Source organism: Microtus ochrogaster, unplaced genomic scaffold, assembly GCF_000317375.1.
Source record: "Microtus ochrogaster isolate Prairie Vole_2 unplaced genomic scaffold, MicOch1.0 UNK44, whole genome shotgun sequence".
Lineage (NCBI taxonomy): Eukaryota > Metazoa > Chordata > Mammalia > Rodentia > Cricetidae > Microtus > Microtus ochrogaster.
In genome coordinates, this window is record NW_004949142.1 from 152,225 (window position 1) to 162,739 (window position 10,515).

The 10,515-nt window shown below is 46.6% G+C and overlaps 1 protein-coding gene across 2 annotated transcripts in view; it reads right to left on the reverse strand.

The window, feature by feature from the left end:
* Positions 1-7,604, reverse strand: part of Dnajc7 (DnaJ heat shock protein family (Hsp40) member C7) — a 38,502-nt gene extending 30,898 nt beyond the window's left edge. Inside the window, exon 1 of one of the 2 annotated variants that reach the window (XM_005369017.2) lies at positions 7,253-7,604. In XM_005369017.2, coding sequence (XP_005369074.1) covers positions 7,253-7,329 — 77 coding nt within the window. In that variant the 5' untranslated portion in view covers positions 7,330-7,604. Of the gene's footprint in view, positions 1-6,389; positions 6,513-7,252 lie in introns of those variants that run through there. The other variant, XM_026777017.1, reaches the window with a different exon arrangement.
* Between the last annotated feature and the right edge of the window lie 2,911 nt (positions 7,605-10,515).

Consider the following 10,515-nt stretch of genomic DNA (forward strand, 5'->3'; position numbering starts at 1 on the left):
AAGGTCAACACTGTGTAGCTAACAACCTAGCTTCCTCACCCGTCACACACTAATCAATCAGGTCTTAAAACAAAACTGGAAAAGTCACACCCATCACACACCACTCTTCTCAAAAGCCCAACCACGCACACTTCTGCCCACCATGGTATAAAATAAGAACTATGGTTTCTGTCTGGTTGGGGGTGAGAAAGCAACTGTCACACCAGTAGAAAGAATGGCCCCTGGAAAAACCACTCCGAACCCTGTTCCTAAAGATGAAACACAGCTTCAAAGAACACCTGGACCGTCTTCTACGTAACTTCCACATCATTCAACACTGGAGAATGAGGAGTGAACATTAGTGAAAGAGGGGTCTACAAAAGGATTCTCAACAGGACTTTGTATCAGGTGACAAGGCACCTAAGCAGCAGCCAATCATTGCTCTCTAGTCTTCTAAAGTCCTAGAGAAAGAAACCAAAGGCAGCTGTCCAGTACTCAATCTTTTTAAAAACTAGCTTCAAGGACTAAGCTAACTCCTTATTGGCTGGAATGTCCAAGGTGAGGCTTCAGACCAATCAGAATTCCTGTTGTTGGCAAGTGCCAAGGTACTAGAGCAACTGCCACTCACTTGGCCCAATATTTCCCTAAGATTGCTGTTTTCTCAACACTGTTTAATACGAGTCTGAACTACATTAAGGAAAAGAGACTTCCTATATCCTAGCTCTGTTCCACTAATGACTATTTAACAAATTTCTATGAGTTTTTATCAGGGTTCAACTAATTTGCTGTATTCGGGATTCTATATTCCTAAATTTATCCCCTTCCTTAGCCATAACTCATTTCTTCCATCTTCCACATCTTTACCTCTGAGCCACACAGAAAGCATACCAAATTGAAGTGTTTCTCATTAATTTGACTTTAAAGTCAAAGATAAATTCCCATTTGGCTTCCAGACTTACTGAAATGTCTAGCTGCTTGCCCTGGAATTCTATGAGAAGGTGGACATTCCTAATATTAATTGGGTTGAGGGTTCCCATCAGCTCTGGTTAAGTAAGGCTATGAAGTCCAAAGAGCCTTAAAAAGCTGTAGTACTCCAAAGCCACAGAGAAACCCTGTCTCGAAAAACAAAAAAAACCAAAACAAAACAAAAAAAAGCTGTAGTAAACAAACAGAACTACTGCAAAGCCCGGAGTATGGACTCAGCAATGTGGACAGAGAAATAAAAGATAAATCCCTAATTCCCAAAGGAATTAAGATCCCTAGATAACAAGAGCCTAATAGGAATGGCTCTTCCAATCCCGGCACTCAGGAGGCAGAGGCAGGCAGATCTCTGTGAGTTAGAAGCCTGCTTGGAGACACTTAAGGAAATGTTCAACATCCTTAGTCATCAGAGAAATGGATATCAAAATAACTCTGAGATTCCATCTTACACCTGTAAGAATGGCCAAGATCAAAAACACTGATGACAACTTATGCTGGAGAGGTTGTGGGGTAAAGGGAACACTTCTGCATTGCTGGTGGTAATGCAAGCTGGTACAAACCCTTTGGATGTCAGTATGGCAATTTCTCAGAAAATTAGGAAACAACCTTCCTCAAGACCCAGTAATACCACTTTGGGGTATATATCCAAAGGATGCTCAATCATGTTCAACTATGTTCACAGCAGCTTTGTTTGTCATAGCCAGAACCTGGAAATGCCCCTAAATGCCCCTCGATCGAAGAATGGATAAAAAAAAAAAAGTGGTACATTTACACAATGGAGTACTACACAGCAGAAAAAATGACAGCTTGAATTTTGCAGGTAAATGGATGGAACTAGAAAACATTATTTTGAGTGAGGTAACCCAGACACAGAAAGACAGTTATCACATGTACTCACTCATAAGTGGTTTTTAAACATAAAGCAAAGAAAGCCAGCCTACAAACCAATCCCAGAGAATTTAGACAACAATATGGACACTAAGAGAGACTTACATAGATCTAATCTACATGGGAAGTAGAAAGTATAAAAAGACAAGATCTCCTGAGTAAATTGGTAGCATGGGGACCTTGGGTGAGGACTGAAGGGGGGAGGGGGGAGAGGCGGGGAGGGGAGCAGAGAAAAATGTAGAGCTCAATAAATATCATTAAAAAAAAAAAAGAAGCTTGCTTGGTCTACATAGCAAGTCTCAAGCCAGCCAAAGCTACCTAACAAGGCCTTGTTGAAGAAGGAAGGAAGGTAGAGAGAGGAGGGAGGTTGGCAGGTAGGGAGCGAGGCAGGCTTTTGTGAAAAGATGGATCAGCAGGTAAAGCAGCTTGCCCCCAAGCCTGCCAATCTTGAGTCTGATTCCCAGAATCCATATGGTAGGAGAGAACTGACTCCCAGATTATCTTCTGACATTCACACTCATACATGCACACACACAAAGTAAATAAAAAAAAATAATGGTTCTTATGTGCATTGTGGAACAGATACAGAAATATTAGCTCAGGGGCTGGCAAGACAGCTCAGTGGTTAAAAGCACAGATTCCTATTCCAAAGGATCAAAGTTCAACAGAACTCAATAGTGGCTCATAATCATCTGTAATTCCAGATCTAGGAGATAGCCCTCTTCTGATCTCCACAGGCACTACATACACCTGGCACACTGACATATATACAGGCAAAGCACCTAAACACACAAAACAAAAACATATGGAAATATCAGATCATTGGGGCTGGAGAGATGGCTCAGTGGTTTAGAGCACTTATTGGTCTTACAGGAGACCTGGGTTCAATTCCTATCACCCATATAGCGGCTCATAATCATGTGTAACTACAGTTCCGGGATGCAACACTCTGGTCTTCATGGCGTGCAGGCAAAACACTCATACATATAAAATAATTAAATTTTAAAAAAAGAAATATCAGCTCAGGGAAGCAAGCAAGGCTGTCCTAGCTCCCAATCTATAGCTCCCGGATGCTTCCGGTTCTCTATGTACAATCATAGCAGATACAAAATGAAATAAAGACATGTCTCCTCCTAGTGAACTGCTTGAAACCCATCAATATGTCATAATAAAGGCTACCTACAGAGACCAAGCTGCTCCTGCATTCAGAGACCTTTAACTCACAACAGGCACTGCATATTGGCCAGCAACTTCCAAGGACCCCAAAGGCTTTAAGTTAGTTGAACTGTTGAAATGTCTGAACTTTAACTCTTAATCTATAAAGTGGCAGTCAAAAAAACAACAACAACAACAAAAAAAAATTTTGGGATCAGTAAAATGGCTCAGCAGGTGTAAAGGTCCTTGCCACCAGGCCTGACAACCTGAGTTCAATCCCTGGAACCCAAATGGCAGAGAATCAATTCCCACAAGTTTTCCTCTGGCCTCCAAAGTGTTCTCATTCTCTCTCTCTCACTCACTAAATAGAAGCAATTTTCACACACAAAATTCTATTTTGGAGTGTGCTAATAATCAGCTTAGACTACCTGAAACAATGGAGACGTGGCTTCCATATTCAACACCAAAATAAGAGAAATAATGGAAAAATGGACTCTCAGTGGGACTTAAGAGTGGGTATGCACAGTGTTAATGTGTAAATGCACACATATGCACATGTGGGTAGTAGCTTCTACTGGATTGCTCTATACCTTTTCAATACATCTTTAATTTCTTAGCTGCCGTGGGTAAAGACTTGTGACAAACTAACAGATGCAAATACCTAAGGTCTTTTCTCTCTGTCACATTAAAGCTAAAGAAATATGATGTAGTCACATAGAATGTTGCAGTGAGGTCCTGGAGCTCTTCTCATTTTGCCTCCCTATGGGACAGTGACAATTTAGCAGCAGCAAGATCCATTTAGAGCCAAGATGCAAGGAAGGAAGGATTCCTACTGGGCCTCACAAAAACACCCAAGGGACTCCTAGACTGCTGTGTCCCTAAGTGAACTGGTAGTAGAAGGAAGTAACCAGAGACAGGAACTTAACCAAAGGTTCTAACAATGCCAGGCAGTGAAGAGGCACTTCAGAGGATGTCCTTCCCCCATCACCTGCTTTGACTGCACAGGAGGATTCTAGAAAACAAGAAAATATAAAACTTCTTTCCAAAACTGCTAAATCTCTACTCCTTCAACAATGGAAAAACTACACATCAACAACTCCTTTTCATGCTAACAGATCCTAATGCTTACTCTGCTGTTGTTTGATTTTCCAAGACAGGGTCTTACTGTTTAGCTCTGGTTGTTCTGAAACTCACTACATAGACCAGGTTGGCCTCGAACCCAGAGACCCGCCTGTCTCTGTCTCACGAGTGCTGGGATTAAGGACATGACTAATGCTTATTCTTCTGAGGATGCCTCATATAGCAGAGGTAAAAATGATCTAAGTTATTTTGTTTGTATACATAACTGGTATATAATGAACATATAAAACTGAAGAATCAGCTTCAGCATGTCTAAAATTCACACTCCATAAATATACAACACATCTGCTTAAGAAAACATTTTTCACCTTTACTTACTATTATGTTGACTTGGTGGTATATTGTGGAATATTATTTTAATTATGTAAAGATGTGTTGCTGGCAGAGCGGTGGTAACACAGGCCTTTAATCCCAGCACTTGGAGGCAGAGGCAGGTGGATCTCAGTGAGTTCAGTTCGAGGCCAGCCTGGTCTACAAAGAAAGAGAAAAAGGGAGAAAAGAGGGAGACACCCAGGGCCAGTCAGCCATCAGCTGTCTAGACAAGGAAGAGGCAAGAAAAGTAGGACACACCAAATGAAAGAAAGGCAAAAAGCCGAGACAAAATGTAGAAGAAGCCAGCGGTAATGGCACATGCCTTTAATCCCAGCACTCAGGAGGTAGAGGCAGGGGGATCTCTGTGAGTTCAAGACCAACCTGGTCTACAGAGCTAGTTCAGGACAGGCTCCAAGCTACAGAGAAACCCTGTCTGGGGTGGGGGGGGGGAGATGTAGATGAAGAGAAACAGGCTAAATTAAGTTATAAGAGCTAGTGGGACAAGCATGAGATAAGGCCCAGCAACCATAATTAATATTAAGTCATGATTTGGGAGCTGGTTGGTAGCCCAAAGGAAAGCCTGCTACAGCGGTAGATAACTTTTTTTTTTTTGAGAAGTAAAAAAACTGTTTTAATATGACACAAAGGATAACCAGAAGTTATTGCTTTGATACTTGAGACATCAAGCCATTGTTTCCTGAGTAAAGCAAGACTCGAACAAGCACCCTATAGGCAGCCACTCCCTAGGTCGAACTTCCTATTTTATTTTATTTTATTTTTTTATTTATTGAGGATTTCTGCCTCCTCCCCGCCACCGCCTCCCATTTCCCTCCCCCTCCCCCCCGGAATAAGTCCCTCTCCCTCATCAGCTTGAAGAGCCATCAGGGTTCCCTGACCTGTGGGAAGTCCAAGGACCGCCCACCTCCATCCAGGTTTAGTAAGTTGAGCATCCAAACCGCCCAGGCCCCCCCCCAAAGCCAGCACATGCAGTAGGAGGTAGATAACTTTTATAATCAATAAATTCCACAAAAAGGGCAGTTAACCAAACACCATGGTTCACATGTTGCTGCCTTACAACATTACTTTGTTTTAGTGCTCTCCCCCACCCCCAACAAATCCTAACACATAGCCCTCAGAGCCCTGGCTGGCCTACCAGTAACTGTAGAGAGCAGGCTGCCTTTGGTCGGTTTGCATCTGCTTTCCAAGTGCTGAATTACAATGAGCGCCACAACACCTGGCTTGTTTTGTTCTGAGACAGATTCCCTGCCCACCTCCAGGGGCCTTTCTTGGAAGCTCAGTAGACCAGGTTGACCTCGAACTCACAGAGATCCACTTGCCTCAGCCGCCCAAGTGCTCTGGCCTACAGAGACGCTGCCTAAAGTCCAAACGAGGGACACTCCCTACAGATTTACACTGAGCACAACATATTCCTTATATGACGTGTGGTCAAAGTCCCTATTTATATCAGTAAGGAGAACAGCACCAAATTCTTCCCAAATACAAGTAAAATGAAATAAATTTAAGCTCTGTTTGTGTTGGCCAAGGGCTTTCCTTCTCGTTTTGCAATTCCTTAAGATATGTATGAGCCGATGATGCTTAACTCCCAATACTGTAATGATGTGGAAACTCAAAACGAAGGAGACTAGACTGGACTGGTATCTCAGGGATCGGCTACGTTTTTGTTAAGCCTCCCAGCTTCCAGCCCATACACTTGGTAACTACGATATTCATTGTAGCTCCTCTAGTACGCCCTTGTATTTCTAGCTTGGATAGGAAAATCCTCAGAATCCTGGTTTGTAGATCTCCTGATCTCAACATCTCAGATGATTCCGATTGAAAACCTACCCCCACATGCTTAGTTGGATCACACGAATCACATGTGTTGGAAGACCGAGGGCACTGCCGGCCATGCTGAGCAAAAGGATGAAACTAACCTGCAGCTGATCAGGGACGGTTCACCTCTGGTTATCAGAACAAGTACGCCTGCTCGGAACTGCGTTCTAGCCACACGTCAAAAACCTGCCCTTGGCTGGTGCCAGAATTCACAGAGTGTTCTCGAAAACCACTCACTCAGCAGCTCCCTAGGCTAGTCCAGACTGGCAATCTCGTGCTACTGCAGCTGCCCAGCAGTGCCAACTGCATAGAAACAGCTGTCCTCCCTGAGCCTCAGCATGGTCTCGGGAGGAAGGGCGAAGACACGTCTGACCCGTACAATACGAGACGAGCTCCTCACTCGTCCTTCCGCCTATCCATTAGTAATGTCTACGGTAATCAGGGGGCGAGCAGGTCAATAGCCGGAGTCCTACAACCTGCTCGGACCCACACTAATGACCCCACTGGGTGCGATCACAGAGGAAGAGGAGGTGAGGAGGAGAACGAGGGCTCTGGAGAAGTGCAGGAATGACAGACAACAATGCACACAAGTTAACCAGAGCAGGCGGAGGTTGGGGCTCTGCTAAGGAAGTCGTCATCGGCGCCGCGACGCCTCCCCCACCCTGCAGCCGACCTCTGAGTTCCACCCCGGCCTCTACAATGAGGGCGACCTTCCTCTCGGCCGCAGAACTAGGCCATGCCTCAGCGCCCCGCTACGCGGAAGCAGAAGGGGAAAACCGATCCCCAAGAACGTCCCCTCAGGGGGGGTCTATGTCGACTCCAGCCCAGATGGGGGGAGGGGGGAGGCTGTCTGCAGAAGGCAGGGTAGCGTCTCTACACCTGGGGGCTGCCTCGCCGCCGAGTCGACCTTCCCCGGGCCATGAACTCCAAGCTCGCCCCCCCCATGACCCTACCACCTAGTTACCTCTTGGAGTCTTCGTCCTCTAGCAGTTCAGGCTCGGTCCCCGCCATTACCACATCGCACTCCGCGGTAGCCGCCATCTTACCGCCGGGACCAGAGAGCCGGGTGGGAGGCAGGCGGTGAAGAGCACTTCCGGTCGGAGCATCGAGCTGCTCAGCGGCGCCGCGCCCAGAGGGACTACCTCGAGCCCGTCTACCAACGAGAGGCTCCGCTTGGGGCCAGAGCGGCCTCCCATCCCTGGAGGTCCACGGTGGTCTCCGCCCTGGGACGGGGGTCCAGGGACGGCTCTTGTGCGTAGGGGGCGCCACTTTCCCCGCAGATAGGAGGAGGGTACAGAAGGATGTTGCCTCTCTAGGCCTCGGCTTGCCTCAGTATCCCGACAGCCTGGTTGCCATAACAACTTGCAATCCTAGAGAGTCTCCTGTGAAGCTTGGGAGTCGCGGGTGTGTGGAGACGGGTCACCCAAGACTCGATGGAAAAAAAGCCCTCTGCTACTACCTTCCCGACCTTGGAGTGTGTCCACAGCTTCCTCCCCGGCAAGGCATGAAGACCTACTTGGAGCCCAGTCCCCCAGCTTTCATCGAGGACTGGAAGCCCTGCCCAGCCAAGCGAGGGGAACGCAGGGCGTCTTCACCCTGCGCCTTTCATCTTCCATGGATCTCCAAGCACCAACTGGTTCATCACCCTAATGACGCGGACCCTTTTATGAGGCCGCTTTCATGTCAGCCGCTTGGGAGTGCCATCTCAGCATTAAGTCTAGAGAGGGTGACAGGGCGCCCCAGCCCCTGCCCCGGAGTTTATAAGGCAGCTCATGGGGTGAGGTCCCTTTTCCTTAGTGTCCCCTGTACTCCTACCTCTTGTAAACTCTACCCAGCGCGCTTGTCTGGCCAAATGCGGTACGGATTGGAAAGACAGCTTAATCATTTTGGGAGCACCACCTACTACACCCAACTGTATTTGTAGAGCTGGATTAAATTGGGGCCCTCTGAGGTTAAATGTGCGGAGGAGATGACTTGGAGGGTATAATTCAAAGCCAAAAGGGACGAAAATAAGAAGGCAGTGGAAGTTTAACAGTGTCTATGCCCCCTTGCCTTAAGGAACAGTGTGCGAAGGCCCCGTACCTGTTTTGTAATAATAAAATTACTGAGGGAGCCGGGCGGTGGTGGCACACGCCTGTAATCCCAGCACTCGGGAGACAGAGGCAGGCGGATCTCTGTGAGTCCGAGACCAGCCTGGTCTACAAGAGCTAGTGCCAGGACAGGCTCCAAAACCACAGAGAAACCCTGTCTCGAAAAACCAAAAAAAAAAAAAAATTACTGAGGGACCTGAAACCACGGGGGCCACTGACTAGAAAATGAGAACGGAAACTTGGGCTGGGAGCGGTCATTCAGCCTTTACGCCTTTACCTGCACTGTTGGTTGGGGGTGGGATGGCAAAAACCTCACCCCCTGCCCTGCCTGCCAGTGGCTCACCTCACAGTATACAGTGTAATTCACGGACCAATCTGGTTTTTTACTTCCAACTTTTTGCCGCTCGTAGCTCAACCTATTCACCTATTCTCACAACTTTAACTTCATCCCAACGTCCAATTCTTCTTATTGCCTAGACATTTTTTAAAAAATGTGTGTTTGTGTCTGTGCACGTGTCTTTGTAAGTGAACACCACGTGGGGGGGGGGGGCTGTAGAGGCCAGAAGAAGGTTTCAGATTCCCCAGAGCTGGAGTTAACAGGTAGTGGTGAGCAGCTCAGCACTGGTGCTGGGAATAGTGTCCTCTAGAAGAGCAGCCAGTGTTCTTAGCCGCCAAACCTTATTTCAGCCCCTCCTAGACCTTTTGCAGACTCCTGCACTTCCTTGACCAGTTACCTATCATCTCCTAGGTGTTCAAAAATCCCCCAAAAAATCTAGTCGTGAATCTGTTTTGAGGAAAGGTTTCACTCAGCCCAGTCTTTCCCCAAACTTTCTATGTAACCTTGAACTTTGAATTCTCCTGCCTCCGCCTCCAGGAGTGCAGATTCCACACCTGGTTTTTTGGCTTTTTGAGGCAGGGTTTCTCTGTAGCTTTGGAACTTGTCCTGGAACTAGCCCTTTTAGACCAGGCTGGCCTTGAACTCACAGAGGTCGGGAGATCCACCTGCCTCTGCCTCCTGAGTGCTGGAATTAAAGGCATGTGCCACCACTGCCTGGCTCATCCATGCCTGTTATACGGTGCTGGAGATCAAACCCAGGGCTTCATGCCACCAGGTCCCCTATCAACTGAGCAACATTCCTAATCCCTTCACCCATTTATTGAAGCTAATTCTACTCTGTTCTCAACAACAGAAATAAAGATAAATTTTTATTCTTTCCTGAATTCCTTATGCTGTATATTCATCTGTTCAGCTGGCTACCACATAAAATATGGGTTATGAAACATGAAGTCTTTAGTGTTGCTCCTGACTTAACAATCTATCAACACTTCTTGATTCACCTGCCATACATCCATAAATCTCCTTTTCAGCCCCAAATCTTGTCATTAAAAGCAAATGAGTAAACTCAGAGGTTACACCAGTTTTCTAACTGTCCCTCACTCTCATCTCTGTCAAGCCTTGGCTTTTCTGACAGAATGACCTTCCTTGCAAAAGTGGATGGATCATATCATTCCCCTGGTATAAATCCACCAGTGGCTTTCTATTACTGTGAGTTTGGTCTTTGTTATTTGGCTGCTCCCTGCAGCCAATAATGAGCTCGGGGATTTGTGACTCCAGAAATGGCGTGGTTCCTGTTGTTTTTCCTCTGCTTTAGACTTCTCTGTCCTCTGCAGTCTTCAGACCTGAACATGGGCATGGCCTCCTCCCTTTGGTATCTGTTGCCCCCCAGTTAAACGCCTTCTGCTGTGCCCATAGCATCCCACCTCAGTGACAGCACTCATCATAGTATGTGGTCATCCTTGCTTCAGATGTCTAATTCTTCCAGACAGTGAACTTCAGACAATCACCCTACCCAACTTCCTTTTCCTGTGGCCCTATGCAAAGACAAGACAATGACAAAGTAGGGCTTTTGTTTTGTTTTGCTTTGATTGTTTGAAACAGGATCTCTGTGTAGACTATGTTGTCTTTGAACTCAACATCACCCCACTTCATCCTCCAAGTGCTGGGATACAAATGTGAGACCCAGTCCAGGTTCAAAAAATTTTCAGGGGGCTGGAGAGATGGCTCAGAGGTTAAGAGCATTGCCTGCTCTTCCAAAGGTCCTGAGTTCAATTCCCAGCAACCACATGGTGGCTCACA